Source organism: Pleurodeles waltl, chromosome 5, assembly GCF_031143425.1.
Source record: "Pleurodeles waltl isolate 20211129_DDA chromosome 5, aPleWal1.hap1.20221129, whole genome shotgun sequence".
NCBI lineage: Eukaryota > Metazoa > Chordata > Amphibia > Caudata > Salamandridae > Pleurodeles > Pleurodeles waltl.
The window spans coordinates 121,384,305-121,407,949 of record NC_090444.1 but is presented as its reverse complement, the minus strand read 5'-3'; the positions used below and the strand labels follow the sequence as shown (position 1 = coordinate 121,407,949).

General features: G+C 45.1%; 1 protein-coding gene across 2 annotated transcripts in view; it reads left to right on the top strand.

The window, feature by feature from the left end:
• The window catches only part of ELP3 (elongator acetyltransferase complex subunit 3), a 709,210-nt gene that overhangs the window by 46,121 nt on the left and 639,444 nt on the right, over positions 1-23,645 (top strand). Inside the window, exons 1-3 of one of the 2 annotated variants that reach the window (XM_069233775.1) lie at positions 7,076-7,189; positions 7,340-7,408; positions 19,576-19,730. In XM_069233775.1, the coding sequence (XP_069089876.1) occupies positions 7,133-7,189; positions 7,340-7,408; positions 19,576-19,730 (281 nt within the window). In that variant the 5' untranslated portion in view covers positions 7,076-7,132. Of the gene's footprint in view, positions 1-7,075; positions 7,190-7,339; positions 7,409-19,575; positions 19,731-23,645 lie in introns of those variants that run through there. The other variant, XM_069233774.1, reaches the window with a different exon arrangement.

The window sequence follows — 23,645 nt, the reverse complement described above, 5'->3', positions numbered from 1 at the left end:
ATGTAAGGTGGTGGTGTCAAGAGCAATTGGTCCTACTGGATGATCTTGTTTCTTCTCTGCTGTCACATTGTGTGTTCCTAAACTGAACCATACCACTATGGATTGTTCCAAAGGTAAGGTAGAGAGCAGCACAGTATCCAGGTTCTGTCTACATGCTTGGATTCATCAGAGCGAAAAAGAATGGGAGTGGAACAGCTGTCAGAGACAGAACAGAACTGTCAGAAACCAGGACGCGCATTTGCAATGCAACGGGTCTCGCATTTGCCTGAGTTAGAGCTATTCGCGTTTTAAACTCTTAACCGGACTTTTCTTGCCACATAAACTGAAAAGTAAAACAGTTTCACATAAGCAAGCCAACGACCACCATGAAGCATGACGGAGACACACAAAAGGAAACAGAAGTTCGCTCACAGTGAAACGTATCGGTAAAAGTGCAATTATCCATGTAACTGGCAAAAGTGCAATTAGCCATGTAACGGGGTCGATGTCGTGCAAAGTGCACGACTACTGCCCAGCGAGATTGTGCTGCCTGGGAAATCAAGAGAAAAAGTAGTCCAGAAACCAAACGGAAAACATGAAGCCTCATATGTTTTCAGTAGTTGGCCGATGCACTCACGGAGGGCTGAACACCGGAAAAGGCAATGAGGTATGCATGCCTTTCACTAATGAAATGAAGCAAATTGTAAAAGGCAAGCCCACTAACCAACCAAACTGATGGGCTTGGTTAAATGCCCATAGAGAGATTACACCAGGGACAGAGCGCTTTGCGCCCGACCATAAAAAGTGTTGCTCCATGTTGAAACCACAAATTGTGTTGGTGAATTGATATGAGGCAAACTCAAAGTAGAAAGGATTACAACAGTGCAGTGAAATAAAATATCCCTGCAGAAAAAAGCATGTTAGAATTGGCCCCATAACCACACATGCACTGGTGGACTTCACAGGGAAGCACCAGCAACACATCTTACACTTGTTCTGATGGGTACTACCTGCAGATTCCTCACCTATTGAATATTCCCTGGTGTCAAACTAGCCAGAAAAATTGCAATAGCTCTCCTGTGCAGATATATGACGTCGCACTCCATCTCAGTGCTGGGTATCACCCTGGTCATGACATCATAAGAGCCACATAGCGTCACCATGGCGCTCTGTTGTCAGTTCATTATTTCTGTGCCCTTGAATGCTGATTGGGAGTGGGGTTCCACAGAACATTTTCTACAAATAAATTAGTTTTTGCAGAGTTAGGCAAGGTGGCTCCACCTCAGAAGTCAGACTTCAAACCCAGTCATTCCTGCCATGGATCCTCACAAGGTCTATTTGTTGTGCTTGGGGCTGAGCATGTTTCAAAATTGTCCAACTAATGTGGCCTTATGCACTCAAAAGCCGTAAAGGAACAGGAGACAAAACTCTTTATTATGTGTGCTGTGAGCTTTGGGCTTGGTGTCACTTGCGCTTCAGATCTCACTCACAGTCCAGACCTCACTCACAGCCCAGGCCTTCCCCTTCCACAAAGTCATTGAATGAGAACAAGAGAAAGCACACGCAGGCGGCGCAGGGAAGACGAGCCCACACCAGGGTGCCATTCTTGCTTCAGAGGTAGGTCTCCGTGTTGCGCCTCACCTCCAGTGACCAAGTCTTCCCCTGAGCCAGTGTTGGTTGAAGTCACGTTGGCATGGGAGCCAGCTTCAGCACCAACACTGGCTTCTATTCTGGTGCTGACCTTTCCTTAGTGTACCAGAAATTTCTGGTGCAGGTGCTGACCTTGTGCAGGTGATAGTGTTTACCCAAGCTATGGCAGCTCTCTTTTGTAGTGTTCTGGTTCTTTCTGGTGCATGCTTGGGCCCCATCGAACCTGCAGGACTCCATGACTCAAATACCACTTGTGGGTTCTTCCTCAGTGCCAGTCAACCCACAATGTCCTCTTCAGGCACTGTATCGCCCCAATCACTGCCCAAGCACCTCCATGAATATGGCTTTGGACCCATCCCAAAAGCCATTGTCATGAGCTCAGGGAGGAAGGAGGCACAGAGATTGGTAGACGAGGCAGAGTCCAGAAAAGAGTTTGAGTCCAGACCCTTGCCTAGGAATTCATATTTTCAGCATACTGGTGATATTTTTGGCACATACTTGAACCATATGCAAATGCCACACATCATAAATGATGATGACTGCAGCAGGGTGACCATCTTCATGCCTCCCACCAACACAGAGGTAGCAGAACCCCTTTCAGAGGGCTACAGGGCAAGCAAATGTTACTTGGCCCAACTGTGAGGGTTGAGGCCTTCTATCCCTGATGTCCCAGGGCCTGACTTACTATGGATTCTGAGTAACAGGAGCCAAGTACCCCTTCTGCACGTGACACTCAGTAGTAAATTGGCCCAGCAGCCAAGGCAGTTACACAGTCCCCCCTTTGAGGTCAGGCTCTAGTGTTTCTTTGGTGATACCCTGTCCCACTCCTACCTTGCGTTAGCGGTATTTCCCCATTCTCTATTGGTAACATCCAGACTATGCCCTACTAGCAGTCTGAGTCTCAAGGTTTCACTTTGACTCTGGTTTAAAGTGAACTCACAGCAAGTTCCCCCGGGCGGACAGGCCCAAAAACACACTTACCCACTCCGGTAGGCGTCTAGAGTTCCTGAGTGCGCTCCATCCATGCCCGCTCACAGCGGCTCTAGCGGAGCTGAAAATTAATAAAGGGGATAATTAATCACGGTTGGACTTGTATTAAAAAATCTAGCGGGACAAAGAGGAGAGTTGGGGTGGTAATAAAACTTAAATTGGGGAAAAAAGGCCCTTTCTAGAGAAAAGTAGTGCAAGGGTTACTGGCGAGATGTTGGCACGCAAGGTGAAGCCTCATGGGGCATCTTTATATGGAGATCAAATAGGATAGGGTCACAAGGGTCATAGAGAGTAAATACCAAAGAAAACCAGTGGGAATAAAACATGCTATACTCATAAAGGAGCTATGGCCTAAAGTTGCTTTTGGGGGTGTATAAAAAAAGATTTAACAATTATACCCAAGAGCAAATTAGTTGAGTTGACTCACAGAGTACGAGTATGAAAAATAATGCTAAAGGAGCACTCTTTTACATACTCACATACACCTTTGTGACGCAGTCCCAAAACCTCCATAAAATAAAAGTGCCAAGAGGGCACAGACCTTTTTATGAGTACGAAACGTATATGAATGTTCCTTGAATATTTCCATTTTGTTCCTGCTTTAGATAATTTGGGGCCAATTCACAAAGATATGTATGAATATATAAACAAATACTAGGGTCCAGCAAAAGGTGAAACATCTTGGGTAACCACGTGGAAAGGGTAAATTTCCTACATGGTGCAAAATGAGAACTTTTTAACTGTCTTGGTGCTCAGAAGATGCCCATGTATACGCCTTGCACCATGGAATCCCCTCAACAAGGGCAGGCGGAAGGCAAAGAATGTCCCATTTCGAATCAGTTATACGGTACCCTGAAAATATAAGGCAGCAGACGAGCAGAGTGCCACAAGGGATTAGGCTTCTAGTTGCACAGTAGTGTGAGGTGCACAGTCTAAGCACAAGTTCAAATGAAAAAGCTGTCATGTGTAGCACCAGTGCTTAATTTATTTTTTTAAAGCGCAGCTGACCAAGCTCTTTTCTTTGGAGTCCATCACTCGCTTCCACCTCTGGCATGGTCCACTTACAGGACTGGCGCTGTGGGTGTAATTCATAGGAACCCCCATATATTGTGATGTAACATTTGCAAAGGACTTCTAGACAATACTGTCAGGCACAAAACACTGTTACAGTCACAAACTCTCATATCCGCGGCTCAGATTAACTCATAATAATACTGAAACTGTACTCATATTTACCGATACTAATCCATCACTAATTCTTGTTGGGTTCCGGGGTAGCGTGCTACTCGCCGAAAAGCGCTTCAAGGCCTCGTCAGGGGTAGTACGCGCTACATAAAAACTATTACAATTACAGTTTATGGGGTTCCTGTGAATACTTAACGTTTAATGCTGAGGCGTTTCATTTTCAATTACTAAACTAGGGTTTTCTATTTGTGCCACAAAATGGGGCAAGGTTCTCACGCCAGCTAACAGCAAGTGGAATAAAATAATTATATTTGTCCGCACAATTAATCTTTGATAATTGCGACTACCCAGCGGGACAAACATAAATTATTCTGATTCCTTTAAGTGGCAGCAACCACAAGCTCAAATAAAGTACTGTGCTGCATCCTGAGCTCACAGATGGCACTGCCCCCCTTGCCTTCATATAGAACACCTCTCACTGCCCTTATATAGACTCGCCACACACACACAATGCCCGTTCGCCCTGCACTCAGATGGGCAAAACGCTCATTCTGCATTCAAATGGATACATCACTTGAAAGGGCAAGAGCTGGCGTTTGCGCAGTGTGCTGTGGACAAACGCAAACCTGATGACCTTTTACACACATCCTATTTAGTTGTCTATGGGGGTTATTACAACTTTGGAGGAGGTGTTAATCCGTCCCAAAAGTGACGGATATACCACCAGCCGTATTACGAGTCCATTATATCCTATGGAACTCGTAATACGGCTGGTGGTATATCCGTCACTTTTGGGACGGATTAACACCTCCTCCAAAGTTGTAATAACCCCCTATGTATTGAAAGTTTGGAAGGAGCAGGAGGAAGGCTGGTGGGCAAGATTGAGGAGGGCCATTAAAGAAAAACAAAAGGCAGTCAAGGGGTGCACCAGTCTTCTGAAAAACTCTTTTAAAACACTTTTATTTGAACCTAAGTCATGGGGATACTGCTGCAGGGAGCACCTGCGCCCCTCTGTAGGTCGGCACCCTGGCTGTGGGCCCCGGTCGCATATTCCAAGGGCTAGCCCTGCACACCGCTGTACTCACATGAGCGCAACTCTCTCCCTGCACTCATACAAGTTACCTCTCATTCTGCACTTGGACACCTTGAACCCGCTCTCCCTGCAGTTACACACTGGTCCCCTGGCACGCACTCATGCTGTTCACTCTCCACTCACGCTGTTCACTCTCCACTCACGCTGATCACACTCCACTCACGCTGATCACACTCCACTCACACTGATCCCACTCCACCAACACTGATCCCACTCCACCAACACTGTTCGCACTCCACCAACACCACTCACCATGTGCCCATCCTGCACTCATACCAGTGACTCACCCCGCACTCACACTGCTCTCCCTAGACTCACACTCCTTACACTCCACACTGCTCACCTTCCACTCACACACTGCTCACCTTCCACCAACACACTGCTCACCATCCACTCACGCTGCTCACCCTCCACCAACACCGCTCACCATGTGCACACCCTGCACTCATACATGTGACACCCTGCACTCACACCGCTCTCCCTAGACCCACACAGCTTACCCTCCACACTGCTCACCTTCCACCCACACACTGCTCACCCTCCACACTTCTCACCCTCCACCAACACCGCTCACCATGTGCACTCATACATGTGACTCACCCTGCACTCACACCGCTCTCCCTAGACTCACACTGCTCACCCTCCACACTTCTCACCCTCCACCAACACCGCTCACCATGTGCACACCCTGCACTCATACCAGTGACTCACCCTGCACTCACACTGCTCTCCTTAGACTCACACTGCTTAGTCTCCACACTGCTCACCTTCCACCCACACACTGCTCACCCTCCACTCACACTGCTCACCCTCCACCAACACCGCTCACCCTCCACCAACACCGCTCACCATGTGCACACCCTGCACTCATACATGTGACTTACCCTGCACTCACACCGCTCTCCCTAGACTCACACTGCTTACCCTCCACACTGCTCACCTTCCACCCACACACTTCTCACCATCCACTCACACTGCTCACCCTCCACCAACACCACTCACCATGTGCACACCCTGCACTCATACATGTGAATCACCCTGCACTCACACCGCTCTCCCTAGACTCACACTCCTTACACTCCACACTGCTCACCTTCCACCCACACACTACTCACCCTCCACTCACACTGTTCACACTCCACCAACACCGCTCACCATGTGCACACCCTGCACTCATACATGTGACTCACCCTGCACTCACACCGCTCTCCCTACACTCACTCCTTACACTCCACACTGCTCACTCTCCACACTTCTCACCCTCCACCAACACCGCTCACCATGTGCACACCCTGCACTCATAAATGTGACTCACCCTGCACTCACACTGCTCTCCCTAGACTCACACTCCTTACACTCCACACTGCTCACCTTCCACCCACACACTGCTCACCATCCACTCACACTGCTCACTCTCCACTCACACTGCTCACCCTTCACCAACACCGCTTACCATGTGCACACCCTGCACTCATACCAGTGACACACTGCACTCACACCGCTCTCCCTAGACTCACACTGCTTACCCTCCACACTGCTCACCTTCCACCAACACACTGCTCACCCTCCACTCACACTGCTCACCCTCCACTCACACTGCTGACCATGTGCATACCCTGCACTCATACCGCTCACCCCGCACTTACACACAGCTCACACTTGCATCTCTTACTATTTAGGAGACTGGCGCTTACTGCAAATTGTGCAACATATTTTCTGTTTCTAGACTAAAGCACTCAGACACACGATAGTTTACTCCTTACTGTGGCTCTTTCCAAAGACAGATGTTCAAGTTTGGGTGTGGAAGTGATAGCATTTGAGGCGCTGCTCCTTTCACAAACTGAGGGGTGGAACCTCCTAGCTGATGCCATCGGTGGTGGCTACGTTCCTGGCAAGCTTCAGCTGCATGTAGCAACCTGTCCTCTCTTCAGTGCGCCTATCTATCGAGCACACAGCCACACCCGGGGTTTTTTCGTGGCGCTGATAGCAGTTAAATGTGTTGATTTTTACCCAGCTCATTAGACACTGTCTGTGAAACAGTTGTCCTTAGCATTAGTTTTAAATTGTCATATATTTCAAATGCAATGGCACTGACCATGTGCTGAAAGAGTCTTGAAGTAGGTGGCGATTTTGGCGACCGCTTTGCTGACCTTCAGCACATGGTACCTTTATCCAAGAACACCAAGTGCACCCCTCAAACATGCATTGTTCGGTTGTGCCTGTGATTGCGCGTTGATGGTGTGGCACCCGCACTGGCGTGGCAAAGCATTAGCAAGCGACCCACAGATGAAGGTAAGTAGAGTTTTGAGAGATACCAAAAATGAATGAATTCCCTGTTTTTTAAGTCTTTGAAGCCATGTCCATTGTTCTTTCTGCCTATTATAACAGATATGCTCACACTAACATTAATATGGTTTCTACAAATGTCTTTCTTCTCCATAGCCAACTTCAATGAGAGCTATACGTGCCAGATATGACCCCTTCCTCCAGACGAAGCATCGAGTACAACAGGTAATTGAAACCATTAGCAAATATTTATTTGCTTGTTTGTTTATTTATTTATGCATTTATGTGTGGGTTTTATATAGACCTTACTATGCAGTGAGGGTAGGGGAGCTTTTACACTTCAGATGTAACTAACAAGTGATACCTTCACACCATGAAGATAACTTCAGGAGATGAAAGGAGGGATACAAATGGGGAGAGTAAGGGAGGCTACTGTGGAGGATGAAATTTACTCAGTGCTTTTTCAGTGACTTTACAGAGGAAGCCAAAGTTCGTGCCTGTGAAATGTTGTCATGTAAATGAATCTAGGTTCAAACGCTAGTCAAAAGCATGCTTCGTTCAATGTTTTGGATATTTTTTCCTTTTGAACCTTAAGAGCAGATCTGTACATGCATTCGATGCAGGTTAAGTAAGCATTTAAAATTAGCAGAAGCAAGTTTCTTGAATATCACAGTATTTGTTTTTTAATCCAGCCCTTTCCTGTTTATCAACTCAAGAGGGAACTCCGCCACCGAGTGGTAGCGGTGGATCTTGTGTATCAGGTTGGGAAAATATAAGGCTACTTGACATACTTGTTGCCCCTCAAGTACATCACTACGTCCCTTTCCTAATGGCCCCTTTTAGCCTTATGTTCCTGATGCCAACCATTTAGACGACTTGAACTTGTGCAGTAGTACATTTTAAGTAACTGGGTTTGTGGGGCTGAGACAGCCAGGCACCTAGAGGGAAACAGACTGCATGGCCATTACAAAGGACACTTTGCAAACACACCCAAACTCCTTCTTTTGGGCTACATATGACTCCTCAGGGGTGATGTGAGGGTCATTTGCAGAGAGTGAGGTGCTGTGGAAGACCTTCAAGGCTTACGCCTGAGGGAACTGCAATTCCAAACAGGCTGCTGTTTCAAGTCAATCCAGAATAGGCTGTACAGACTTGGGAGATCCATGACTTGGAGCATACTGCTGAATAATTGACCATTGAGCACAGCGCTCTTGCAAATATGTACACTAAGCTGCTGAAGATTCAAGAAGGCGTCAACTGGGAAGTTTTTTTTCTGTGAAAATATGCTGTGGCTTGGAACTATGAGGAATCATAACACCCTGTGAGGACATTGGACAAAATTCTTCTGCCTGTACCGGCCTTTGGAGACTTAATTGTCCTAGAAACCTCAAATAATTGCCAGATGTGGGATTTCCCTGGCATGCTAGCCCATTTTGGGGAATAAGAGGATTGATACACCCTCCCAGCTGTACTTCTCTGAAATAAGAGTGGACAGACTAGCTAATTAAACTAACCTTTACTTGGCTTCTGAACAATGACAAAGAGATATTAATGCAGTCTCTTATAGTGGAAGAAGTGGTTTGTGATCAAGGACACGCTCAGTGGGTGGGACAAGAGACAGGATGGTCTTACAGTTACTCGTACAAGAGATGTATAGACATCCTGGCCCGTCAGATTTTGGCCATGCTAGCGGAGGCATAGGAACAGGAACATCTCCCACGACCCTGCACAAAGCCTGCACTCATGAAGCTGGGCAAGTGCTGCTGTAGGCCTTTTGTCAGTGCTTAATACTGACACTAAGCTTCTGGTTAAGATAATTGCCAACTGACTCCTTCCATTTATGCCAGTGCTGGTGTGGTTCATCTGTGGTAAATCAACCAAGTACAGTCTCCATATGTTCCTTGCGTTGGAGTGAAGTTTGGGGTGCTGCAGTCTTAGGTGCACAAAAAGCCTTTGATTTGGTAGAGTGGGGGCTGAATACCATGCTAAGGATGATAGGAGTGGGAGGGGCGATCCTGTCCTGGAAATCCCTTCTGTACTTACTACTAGTACTAGAGTATAGATTAAAGGGGCCGCCTTATCTCAAACACCCCATATTACTTGTGGCACATATCCCCCAGTTATGTTTATAGACAACAGCAGGGCGGGAGCTGACAAGCTCACAGGATAGGTTGGCCATTAGAGCACCTTTCCACTTTTCCTGGTCTGGTGTGCAGCCATTATGAAAATACATATCCTTCCTAGCTTCCTGTAACTCTAATATTCCCATGACGCCCACTCGTTTTTTTTTTTTTAAATCACCTGAGAACCTTATGGTTAGGCTGGTATAGATCGGCAAGTAAGATGGGAGGTTCTTACCATTCCGAATGTGGTGGGGGTCTTTGAAGCCCCTGACCTGGAAATATGTTTTTATGTAGCACATGTGCAGTTTGTGTACTTTTGGCTCCAATTTTGGGTCCCCAAAATTTGCTGCATTTTGCAGTGGAAAGGGAGAAGTCCTCACCCTGCCTGTTGGCAGTTGAGGTGCTGCTTTGGTTGGCATGGTACCGGGGCAAATGAACTAGATGAAATGTTACGTTTTTGCATGGCGATGCACAGCTGATATACAGAGGCTGGCACATACATACTCTCTCTGCATATCAATCCATGACAACCTTTACACCCCCCTCATTCAAGAACCAAAGCCACACAACAACATACTGGTGTAGCTGGAAGTGTAGAGAGACCTTTTTTTTATATATAAATAGTACCTTTGGGAGCCTCAAATATTTCAGGAGTACCACAGGCTTGGTAGTATATTTGGCACTTGGTTACCACAGTTCTCTGCTGAGTCCCCTCTTTGCAGATATCTACCCTCCTGCTCAAGAATACACACGCCTGATATATCATTGCCAGGAGGTTATGGAGTACTGATTTGGAGCTAGAACTGAAAACTGCCCAGAGCACCCTTTGTTGTAACCAAATACGAGATGGGCCCCTGAAAATTAAACAAAGACTTGTGCATTTTAAATTCATTCAGGATAACTTTTACACACCAGGGGCATTGCACGTGTTTGATCAGCTGCCACATGTGGCAGATTTCATGCTTTTAGCCTGGAAGTGCCTGGGAATAGCAGCATTCCAGAGGAACATATTTGCCGAACTATACATAAGGGTAGAACACAAACTCGACCCATTTCCACTGACTGCACTTATGTGTTACGGTAGGAAGGTCCCGCTATCTGTGAGACTGTGTGATGGCTTTGGCCCTTTTCTTGGCCAAGCAATATGGTGGCAATGTGTGCTGGGTTAGTATCTCCTTCTTTTAAAATTGCTGCATGGATTAAGGACTTGATTTTCTGTAGAGAAAAGGTTCAGATAATAACTGAACACTCATCCCTGCTTCATTGCATCCTTATGACATTTGGAACACCCTGAGAAATACCCTCAAACCCAGGGCCATGACCTTTGACTTTGAGATATCAGGGAAGGGAATGTGGAAGCATATCCGGTCGGTGTTCATGCTGGACAGCTGAGGCAGGAGGTGTATTGTAGTCCACACAGGCATATGATATTGTTGAACCCCCTGTATACGGTTTCTCTATAGAGGTTAGGTGATGGGTTTAGGCTCTTATTTCTTTGTACATAAGGGGTTTGTCTTTCTATTCAGCATTTTTATTTTCCTCTGTCTGAGACTTGAAAAATATAATACCGGATTCCAGGTGGGGCAGCATCAGAGAATCCTCTCTGAAAGCAAATGATTCACCACCGGCGGCATATCTGGCTTATTTTAGAGTATGGCAGATGACAGACATCCCACTGACAGCAGCCTTTAACTATGCCATTGGGTTTGCAAAGGTGCAGAGGTAATTCACCATGAATACCATCAGACCAGTAACCTGATCTAGAATGCTGGATTTGGCAACATGTCTGCAGAGGTACATCCCTGAAGACCATCAAGGAAAGGGTGACAGACTTTTATGTTAAGGTAAGACGAGTGTCGCTGATATACAGAAAAACACCACACCCTGCCACGAGCATCTTAATGAAACTGTTGCCCAGATTTTGTCTGAAATTCTGCTATATGACACAGGTTTTGGTGAATTTTCCATCAAAAATGTCTTAAACCAAAGGTCTCTGCTACTTTGATAGATATATCTCCGCTACTTTAGCAAATGACTCAAAATATGACAGATATTTCTCCACTGCCTTGGCAGAGTAGGGAAATCTGTCCTAATGGTGGATATGCATTCTACTGTCTCTCCCTCACAAGGTTTTCGTTGACTTTTGGAATATTGGCAACCAGTTTATTTCTAGCAGTGTGCCTCCTAGATATTAATTCTGCGTAGATATAGAACTGGGTGAAGACTGTGGTCTTTGTCCTGAAATGAAGAACTCGTGGTCCTATAAAAGAAATGATTACACCTTTACTAGCTTCACTTTGTGCCCATAAAGAGAGATTGCATTTCAATTCAATTGTTTAAACCAAACTATGCTGTAATTTTTGGTTTACTGTGACATACTCCTTACGTCGATTGAACTATTCATACCTTGTCAGTGTCTTCTCACTTCTGTCATGAGCATTGTTTTTTTACTAGGAATTACTGGGTACGATCTTAAGTTGACCTTAAGATTCCTTATACTACTATGATTGCTAAGCAGACCCTGGTCCCTATTCACGATCAAGAATAGCCTTCAGTTTTCACTTTATTTCTTCATCCAGATTTTTACTCACTGATATCTTGAGCCTTTTACTGAGACTGAGGCAAAGGCATTGATTTGTGGTAGCAGCCCTATCGTTTTGGGAGAGTGAAAGGGCTTCATATAGATATAGATGAGATCCTTTGAATTAGAAAAGTTACAGATTCAATCACTGTTGGTTAAACAAGATGGGTTGTATTTTTTTCAAATGGCTTAATTATCACTAAAGAACTCCAGGAGGAAGTATTAAGGATCAGTCGTGATTCTCCTGTATCCAAACACTGAAGAGTTGCTTCCACTTTAGATTTTGTATTATATTCCTTCTGATAGCCTGATAGCCTTCAGTCAAAAAGAATGTTCAGAGTTATATGACCTCTTCCCTAGGTCTGTGCCCAGGGAAAGACTTAACATGCAAAACTATTTGGGAATTTACAACTTCATCATGTGCCCTTAGAACCTTGACATACCCTAACAACATACTGTATTGTGGATCTTTCACCATCCAAGGTATATTGAGTAAATATGGCGTCAGTTGAAGCATTCTTTAAGAGGACTCGTTTATCTCCATTCAAAAATAAACTATCTGCTGAGATTATGACTGAGCATTTCATATCCAAGATCTTTTGACTGCATAGGTTGCCAAGGATAATGGTCTCTGATCAAGGTCCCCCTGGTCGTATCCCTTTTTGGAAAGTTTTTTTATTCAGCCTTGGGTATTAGGAGAGAGCTTTTTACTCCGGATTCATCACCAGACTAATGGCCAAACTGGTTACCAGTGTTTCGAACCGTATATACGATGTTGTAGTAATGTTACACTAAATGATTGGGCCAAATACCTGAATTTGATTACAATAATGCAAGGAATGGTGCTACCAAGATGTCACCCTTTTTCTGCCTGCAAGTATATCATCTTCATAACTTTTCTGCTTTTCCACACATTGATCCCTTAGTTCCTGGCTGGCTGATTATATCAATCACTTAAAAGAATGACTGTGTATTGTCTTGGATAATCTTCATAAGGGAAAAATTACCATGGCTAACCCTGCCAACCAATGTAGAATTCGTTCACTAAATTACAATCATGGTGATCGTGTTCGGTTGTCTTCTCAATTCCTTTCTGCTCAGTCATTACCCTTCAAAGTGAAACCTCACGTTCGATGGCATCTGTCGCTGTAGATACACATGTTCTGCATAGCTCGCCATCTGGTGTTGGGTCGGAGTGTTACAAGTTGTTTTTCTTCGAAGAAGTCTTTCGAGTCACGGGACCGAGTGACTCCTCCTTTTGTCTCCATTGCGCAAGGGCGTCGACTCCATCTTCGATTGTTTTCTTTCCGCCATCGGGTTCGGACGTGTTCCTGTCGCTCCGAGTTTCGGAACGGAAAGTTAGTAGATTTCGGAAGATTTTCGTCGGTATTGTTGCGTTCGGGATCGGCGTAGTTAGATTCAACACCGCATCGAAGATCGACGCGCTCCGGTGCCCTTCGGGGTAGTTTTCGAGCCCCCGTCGGGGCCTGGTCGGCCCGACCGCGTGTCCAACACCGCCGATGGAACGGACCCCGTTCCGTTTTTGTCCCAAATGCCACAACAAATACCCGTATACAGACCAACATTTGGTCTGTAACCTGTGCCTGTCACCTGAGCACAGTGAGGAGACTTGCGAAGCCTGTCGCGCGTTCCGGTCCCGAAAGACACTCCGTGACCGTCGAGCCAGGAGACTTCAGATGGCGTCCACGCCGACAGCGCACCGAGAGTTCGAGGAACAAGAGGAAGAAGAAACCTTTTCGATCCACGAATCGGACTCCGAGGAATTCGACGATCAAAGAACCGTGAGTAAGACGTCGAAAACAACACATAAGAAAACTGACAAGGCCCAGGGGACGCCACTGCCACCAGGCCATGGCTCCACCCATAAGTTCGGTGACCGACCATCGGCACCGAAAAAGGCCAAAACAGTGCCGAGATCGTCCGACTCCGGTCGAGACACCGGCACGCAGCCTTCTCGGGATCGAGAAAGTGCTGGAGAGAAGCAACGACACCGAGATAGCGGTGTAGAAACGGCTCGACGCCGAGACAGCGGCACCGACGAAGATCGACGCCGAGAGGTTTCGACTCCAAAAAAGAAAAAAGCCACCTCGGAGCCGAAAAAAGATACAGGCAGGGTTTCGGTGCCGAAACAACCCGTAACCGACCCAGGTCCAGGCTCTTATACAGAGGAGCAATCACTGTCCTCTCAGATGCGAAAGCATAGGTTTGAGGAAGAGCTGCAATCCACCGAAGTGGACCATACGCAAAAACGTATTTTCATACAGCAGGGAACAGGAAGAATAAGCACCCTTCCCCCTATTAGGAGAAAAAGGAGACTGGAGTTTCAAACAGACCAGGCGCCACAAACAAAAATGGTGAAAAAGGTGACTCCGCCACCCTCTCCTCCACCTGTACTTAACGTCTCACCAGCGCAAACTCCGTCACATTCCCCGGCTCACACCACCATGAGCCAAGGTGACCAGGATCAAGACGCTTGGGACTTATATGACGCCCCAGTGTCGGACAACAGTCCGGAGGCATATCCAACAAAGCCCTCACCACCTGAAGACAGCACAGCATATTCTCAAGTGGTGGCTAGAGCAGCACAATTCCACAACGTAAACCTCCACTCAGAACAAGTCGAGGATGACTTTTTATTCAACACCCTCTCCTCCACCCACAGCTCCTACCAAAGCCTGCCTATGCTGCCAGGTATGCTTCGGCACGCAAAGGAAATCTTCAAGGAGCCGGTCAAAAGTAGGGCAATAACGCCAAGGGTGGACAAGAAATATAAAGCACCTCCTACAGACCCTGTTTTCATCACCACACAGCTGCCACCAGATTCCGTCGTAGTGGGAGCAGCTCGGAAGAGAGCCAACTCCCACACATCTGGGGACGCACCACCCCCAGATAAAGAGAGCCGCAAGTTCGATGCAGCTGGGAAAAGAGTCGCAGTACAAGCTGCAAACCAGTGGCGCATCGCTAAGTCTCAAGCACTACTTGCGCGCTATGACAGAGCCCATTGGGATGAGATGCAACACCTCATCGAGCATCTACCCAAGGAACTTCAAAAAAGGGCAAAGCAGGTGGTTGAGGAAGGACAGAACATATCAAATAACCAGATACGATCTTCTATGGACGCAGCAGACACAGGTGCAAGAACAATTAATACATCTGTGACCATTAGAAGGCACGCATGGCTAAGAACGTCTGGGTTCAAACCAGAGATACAGCAGGCAGTGCTCAATATGCCATTCAATGAAAAACAACTGTTCGGACCAGAAGTGGACACGGCAATCGAAAAACTTAAAAAAGACACTGACACTGCTAAAGCCATGGGCGCACTCTACTCCCCGCAGAGCAGAGGAACCTACAGCACCTTCCGCAAGACACCCTTTCGAGGGGGGTTTCGGGGTCAGGCCACACAAGCCAGCACCTCGCAGGCAACACCGTCCAGCTACCAGGGACAGTACAGGGGAGGCTTTCGGGGCCAATACAGAGGAGGGCAATTCCCTAGGAATAGAGGAAAATTTCAAAGCCCCAAAACCCCTACAACCAAGCAGTGACTCAGATGTCTCTCACCCCCTCCACACAACACCAGTGGGGGGAAGAATAGGTCATTATTACAAAGCATGGGAGGAAATAACTACAGACACTTGGGTCTTAGCAATTATCCAACATGGTTATTGCATAGAATTCCTACAATTCCCTCCAAACATACCACCAAAAGCACAGAAATTGTCAAAACAACATTCCGACCTTCTGGAAATAGAAGTTCAAGCACTATTGCAAAAGAATGCAATCGAATTAGTACCAATCACACAAACAAACACAGGAGTCTATTCACTGTACTTCTTAATACCAAAAAAGGACAAAACACTGAGACCAATCCTAGATCTCAGAACACTAAACACCTACATCAAATCAGACCACTTTCACATGGTCACGCTACAAGAGGTGTTACCATTGCTAAAACTACAGGACTACATGACAACCTTAGACCTCAAAGACGCGTATTTCCATATACCAATACATCCATCTCACACAAAATACCTACGGTTCGTATTCAAAGGAATACATTACCAATTCAAAGTATTGCCTTTTGGTTTAACAACCGCACCAAGAGTCTTTACAAAATGTCTAGCAGTAGTGGCTGCACTCATCAGAAGGCAGCAAATACATGTATTCCCGTATCTAGACGATTGGCTAATCAAAACCAGTTCACTAACAAAGTGCTTACAACACACAAATCAAATCATACAAACCCTCTACAAACTAGGTTTCACCGTCAACTTTGCAAAATCCAACATTTTGCCGTGCAAAGTACAACAATACCTGGGAGCCATAATAGACACAACAAAAGGAGTAGCCACTCCAAGTCCACAAAGAATTCAAAATTTCAACAAGATCATACAACGCATGTATCCAACACAAACAATACAAGCAAAGATGATATTACAACTCCTAGGCATGATGTCTTCATGCATAGCCATTGTCCCGAACGCAAGACTACACATGAGGCCCTTACAACAGTGCCTAGCATCACAATGGTCACAAGCACAGGGTCACCTTCTAGATCTGGTGTTGATAGACCGCCAAACTTACCTCTCGCTTCTATGGTGGAACAATATAAATTTAAACAAAGGGCGGCCATTCCAAGACCCAGTGCCACAATACGTAATAACAACAGATGCTTCCATGACAGGGTGGGGAGCACACCTCGATCAACACAGCATGCAAGGACAATGGAACGTACAGCAAACAAAACTGCATATAAATCACCTAGAAATGCTAGCAGTTTTTCACGCATTGCGGGCTTTCCAACCAATTATAACTCACAAATACATTCTTGTCAAAACAGACAACATGACAACTATGTATTATCTAAACAAACAGGGGGGGACACACTCAACGCAGTTGAGTCTTCTAGCACAGAAAATATGGCGATGGGCAATTCACAACCACATTCGCCTAATAGCGCAGTTTATTCCAGGGATCCAGAATCAACTTGCAGACAATCTCTCTCGAGATCACCAACAAGTCCACGAATGGGAAATTCACCCCCAAGTTCTAAACACTTACTTCAGACTCTGGGGAACACCTCAAATAGACTTGTTTGCAACAAGAGAGAACGCAAAATGCCAAAACTTCGCATCCAGATACCCACACAGGCAGTCCCAAGGCAATGCCCTATAGATGAACTGGTCAGGGATATTTGCCTACGCTTTTCCTCCTCTCCCTCTCCTTCCTTATCTGGTAAACAAATTGAGTCAAAACAAACTCAAACTCATTTTAATAGCACCAACTTGGGCAAGGCAACCCTGGTACACAACACTGCTAGACCTATCAGTAGTACCCCACATCAAATTGCCCAACAGGCCGGATCTGTTAACACAACACAACCAACAGATCAGACATCCAGATCCAGCATCGCTGAATCTAGCAATCTGGCTCCTGAAATCCTAGAATTCGGACACTTACAACTTACCCAAGAATGTATGGAAGTCATAAAGCAAGCCAGAAGGCCGTCCACTAGGCACTGCTATGCAAGTAAATGGAAGAGGTTTGTCTGTTACTGCCATCATAATCAGATCCAACCTATACACGCAACTCCAAAGGATGTAGTGGGTTACTTGCTTCACTTACAGAAATCTAGCCTAGCCTTCTCTTCCATTAAAATACACCTTGCGGCAATATCTGCATACTTGCAGACTACCTATTCAACTTCCCTATATAGGATACCAGCCATTAAAGCATTCATGGAAGGGCTTAAAAGAATTATACCACCAAGAACACCACCTGTTCCTTCATGGAACTTAAATGTTGTCTTAACAAGACTCATGGGTCCACCTTTTGAACCCCTGCACTCTTGCGAAATACAGTTCCTCACCTGGAAGGTTGCATTTCTCCTCGCCATTACATCTCTAAGAAGAGTAAGCGAAATTCAGGCGTTTACAATACAAGAACCTTTTATACAACTACACAAAAATAAAGTCGTCCTAAGGACTAATCCTAAATTTTTACCAAAGGTTATTTCACCGTTCCACCTAAATCAAACAGTGGAACTACCAGTGTTCTTCCCACAGCCAGATTCCGTAGCTGAGAGGGCACTACATACATTAGATGTCAAAAGAGCATTAATGTACTACATTGACAGAACGAAAAACATCAGAAAGACTAAACAACTATTTATTGCATTCCAAAAACCTCATGCAGGAAACCCAATATCAAAACAAGGTATAGCCAGATGGATAGTTAAATGCATCCAAATCTGCTACCTTAAAGCAAAACGACAACTGCCCATTACACCAAGGGCACACTCAACCAGAAAAAAGGGTGCTACCATGGCCTTTCTAGGAAACATCCCAATGCAAGAAATATGTAAGGCAGCCACATGGTCTACGCCACACACGTTCACCAAGCACTACTGTATAGACGTGCTATCCGCACAGCAAGCCACAGTAGGTCAAGCCGTGTTAAGAACGTTATTTCAAACCACTTCCATTCCTACAGGCTGAACCACCGCTTTTGGGGAGATAACTGCTTACTAGTCTATGCAGAACATGCGTATCTACAGCGACAGATGCCATCGAACTGAAAATGTCACTTACCCAGTGTACATCTGTTCGTGGCATCAGTCGCTGGAGATTCACATGTGCCCACCCACCTCCCCGGGAGCCTGTAGCAATTCGGAAGTTAGCTTCAACTTTGTATATTTGTATATATATTATTTTGGCCTTAAATAGGTACATACTTAGTCACTCCATTGCATGGGCACTATTACTACAACACAACTCCTACCTCACCCTCTGCGGGGAAAACAATCGAAGATGGAGTCGACGCCCATGCGCAATGGAGACAAAAGGAGGAGTCACTCGGTCCCGTGACTCGAAAGACTTCTTCGAAGAAAAACAACTTGTAACACTCCGACCCAACACCAGATGGCGAGCTATGCAGAACATGTGACTCTCCAGCGACTGATGCCACGAACAGATGTACACTGGGTAAGTGACATTTTCATTATTTGATCTTTTGTTTGTAATTAAGCAGATAAACCTTGGAATGTATCGTTTAAAGCTTCCTTGTACTTACAAGTTAAACCTTATGTTTTATGCTTCTCAACTAAAACCTGTATTTTCCTGATCCGTTTCACTGGGAATTTCTCAATCCAGTCATGCTTCATGACGCCTCTGTGTTTCAGATCCGTAAAATGTGTGACTCTCTGCTTTACAGTACACATTGCCCCACCTGATCCAGCAACATTAGAGAGGAGTGCGTACCCCGATAGGTCTGACGTATTGTAGAGGTCAATCCTGTTACCATTGTGATGTGCACACATTAGAATAGTTAGTGATGTTAATAGAATTGCACAGTTGCTAAATGAGGTGTTAAAGGACACCGGCCCTGAGCAAACATCAAAATTTAGGTTGTATGAAGTGAATAATATTTAGAACTTGAGTGTACATATGGAATTCCCAATCAATTAGTGCATTAGCATTTGTTCTTAGTAGTATTCAAATCGAATTCAAATAGTGTACAATGTTTCAGATTTGCTTTGTCAGAAAACTCACTACACATCTTCGTTAAATACTTTATCTCGTGGAAATGTGTTTTCCCAGTGAGCATTGCTGGTCTCCTTTGTAACACATAGTACAAATGTTCTTGGACTTTTCTGTGTCTGTTTGCAGCTGAAGCAGCTGGGTCACAGTGTGGACAAAGTGGAGTTCATTGTAATGGGTGGTACATTCATGGCACTTCCAGAAGACTACAGAGATTTCTTCATCCGGAACTTACATGATGCCTTATCTGGGCACACATCAAACAACGTGTCAGAGGCTGTCAAGTGAGTACGTTAGAACTGTTATCTCATGGAAAATAAAATGTGTTTTATGTAAGTGAGTAGCCTTCAATGACTGGGGACCCTGAGAATTGGTGGGAAAAGTCAGACTCAGATGTATTATCTGCACCTCCCACCACAACGGCCTCTACCATACTGCTCTGCTGTACTGAAGAGCTGCGCAGCAACAAGGTCTGGGTAGTGCATCTTTTGGGTCACAGTTGGTGTTTCTTCCAGTAGTTTTCAGCTCTACTTCTGCTTTTTTTCCTTACTCTCTGCTTGCTCCCTGGAGTTCTAGCTGCCATTGTTGCTGCTGCCACCTGCTATAAGAAGGTCTTGGATGCGGGTGACTGAAACTCATGGAAGACCTCTTGGCCTTAACATTGTGTTTGTAGAGCCACATGTGTCACTGGGCTCTGGAGCTGCTTTGGCACCACCTGCCTTGCACCCGGAAATAGAGAAGGAGAGTGGAGTGGGGAGCTCGTAGCCAAAGAGAGCACAAGGGAGGTTACAAAGTAGGAGTGGAGCACGAGGGACTAGGAGAAGGATCAGAAGAGTTGCAGGGTTTGGTGTTTCTGGGGAATGAGGAGAGCTCGAAAAGGCTTTCGGGTTATCGTGAAGGAGGATGGCACCTGCCTGTCAGGGTGCTGACCCCCTGATTTACACCCAGGAAGAACATCACACTGACGTGACATGTGCTCCCTTTCATTACTTTGGCAGAAGGGATGGTGGATAATGCGAGGCTTGCAGATGATGAGAAAATGACTTTAATGAGGAAGAAGAGAAGGAAGTGGAAGGGAAGATCAGTGTCTGCTGGTCAGAGCCAGAGCTTGGGCAGGGCCTAGCCTTACACAAGGGTCTCCCTATAGCCCTGTCATCCCAGGTGCAGACTCAGTGGGTGTGTTCAAAGAGGTTCTGCTGGGTTAACCGCAATACAAGTGAGCATTAGAAGGAAGGAACCGTAAAAGAGATAAGGTACAGCACAAGGAACATTTCACATTACTATCCAGAAGGCAAATCATTTGCGATTAAACCCTATACGTTTAAAGCAGGAAGAGTTAGGAAAACTGCTGCTCCTCTGACAACACACATTTTTTAATCTGTTCAGAACCTACTAGATCTAACTTGCCTAATTTTCTAAGCTGCATCTACATGTTTAGCTCTCTAGTCTCTAAGGACACTTGCTGTGTCTCTTAGCTTCTTTAGGAGCTGCTCAACATTTGTATTTAGGTTCACCTAAAATATCTGAAATTACTGTACGGTATTGTGAGCAACAGAAAGTCTAGGAGACTAAAATGTTGCAAAAGGACAGTGAAAAGACTCAGGTCATGGAGACAATGGAAATTTCCTGCACACCCAACAATGATTCTAACCAAGGGAAGCAAAAACTCTTCATAAATACCATCTGAAGCAATGGCAATCAAACTGGAACAAAAGTAATTGAAAAACACTAAGAGATGCAAGGCCTTTGGATGCCACAATGCTGAAAAATAGCCTAGAAACCATAAAACGTACTGAATTTGATTGTGAAATCAAAAGCAGATAACCAAGTAGGAAAGTTAACAATTCATACACTGGATTGTGAGCCAAAATCTCTTTAGAATCAATCATAAACTCCTTCACCCGGTCAGAAGAGCATACACAAAAAACTATCTCTGAAGCTACATCATAAGCTAATAAATTTCAGATCAATCCTTCTAATAACCGGCCTACAAATGTGTTTGAGTCAGAGAAATCTGCCACAATACATACGCCTAAGTTCTCTGTCACTGAACTGGTAAGAAGTGTGAGGGATTTGCTCACTTTTGTACTTCAAGATCAATTTGTTGGAAACATCTCTTTCCATTCATTCCAATTGTGTGTGCTCTGGCATGTAGAGAACCTCCCAGTAGCTGGTCACTCTTTGTGGGTTAAACTGATTATTGCTGTTTTGGATATACATAGAAATCCTGCCTATATCCATGGCCAGCAGGGAAGTGCTCAGTATCCAAGCTGAAAGTAGTGAAAAGGCTCAGATTCCAAGATGTTACAGCTCACTTTAATCTTTTCAAACATCCTAAGAGTGCCTCTATCATGTGTGTAACCAGACCATCTCATGTTTCTAATATGGTGTGGGTAACTGATGTATTATTTTTAACAAATTCAGGTATGTTCTATAAATTTGGTTGGCAGATGGTGAATGACTCAAAATATTTTCCTCTTTGTTCTAACGGTAAATAGAACTTTCTATTTTCAGGAACTCCCAGATTCTTTGATGCAAAACTGTTTTGTCAGGGACACAAGACATCTGTTTCCCAACTCTGGGCATTGGCAGACCCAGCTCGGTTTACCCTGATGATCTGGAGACGCTAGGTTGAACATAGAATTGATGGTATTGAGACTATCTTTCCAGAAAGACTAGGGTAAAGCCACCCAAACAACGTGTGCATCAATGTATCCTTCTCCCCCAGGCAACCTCCTTCAGGTTTTGGATCATTCCTTATCTCATTGTTGGAACTTCACTGATGTATGATACCAACAGGTCCCAGTTTGTTGGAAGACTTCCCTTGCTGCTGAGCTGTTAGCAGTTGAGAATATGCTTAGGAAGATGTCCTTCCATCATTCTCTGTAGGGACCTATATTAGCTCGTCTTCCCTTGTCAGTTCCCCTTGAGTTTTACCATTTGTTGGGCTCTTTAAAAAAATGTTGTTTATTTCTGAGATGATCTTCTCTCCCCTTTTAGTGAATGTTGCACGTCTGGATGCTTGAGATTTAACCTATCTATGCAACACCAAGGGCCTGATTATGACCTTTGCGGATGGGATACTGCGTCACAAACGTGACGGATATCCCGCCTGCCGTTTTACAAGTTCCAAAGCATGTAATGGAACTTGAAATACAGCGGACGGGATATCTGTCACGTTTGTGACTAAGTATCCCATCTGCCAAGGTCATAATCAGGCCCCAAGTCTTGTCCGCTAATGTCTATATCTTTCTCTGGAAGACTAAACTCTTTTAGTGTTTCTAAAAACGTAATCTTTAATGCATCAAATAGCTTTCCTTTTCCAACACAGCCTCTCTGACTCCAGTCAGGAAAGGAATCCATTAATCTGTGTGAATGAAATGGGAAGGAAGATAGGTTCCTCTTCTCTGTTATGTTAGAACCATAATACTAAGGTTGCTTTAATGATTGGGTGAAGACTAAAGACTGCAGATGTGGTGTATTCCATTTAACCATGGTACTTTCCAAATCTGGGTCCCTGAAAAGATTTGTTCTATGAGGCTCCATTGTATTCCAGTTTCTGTCTTCCTGCTTCTACCATATATCGCAGGTAGGATGTCTTGGTAATACTTTACTGTTCTGGGTAGTTCCAGTCCTCATTTCTTCATCTTCGTGATCATAAATTGTCTAGCTAGTCAGAATCTCTTCCTTGCCCAAACAAATAATCTATAGTCTTCTGGAATTTTGAGAGGATGAAGGGACCAACTACTAATGATCACGCTTGAACTATGAATTTAGGATGTGTCATCATTTTAACCCCCGCTAGTCTCCCCAACCGTGAAAATCCTCCAATGTGCCATTCTTGTAATTCTTTTGTACATTTTCCAGCAACATTATGTAGCTGGCCTGTCAAGTGCTGGATGTGATCCATTGTATCTGGATATTTTCAGCCCATTGGAAAGGAAATTGAGCTTGCAGCGTTTCAATCTGGTATGGATAATTTAATATGAGACACTTGTAGGTGGACTTCAAAACCTGATGGATCTCCATATGTATTTACCTCATACAGTAGGGTGAGAAGGGAGCATGGCTGGTCTGCAGGTGTTGCCCATAAGAGAAAGGAGGAAGCCACCAAACAGTACTCTGGTCTATCATACGATTTACATGTAGCTGAGTAGAAGATGTAATCAGCAGAGTGAGAGTTTCAGCAAAGTGAGGGT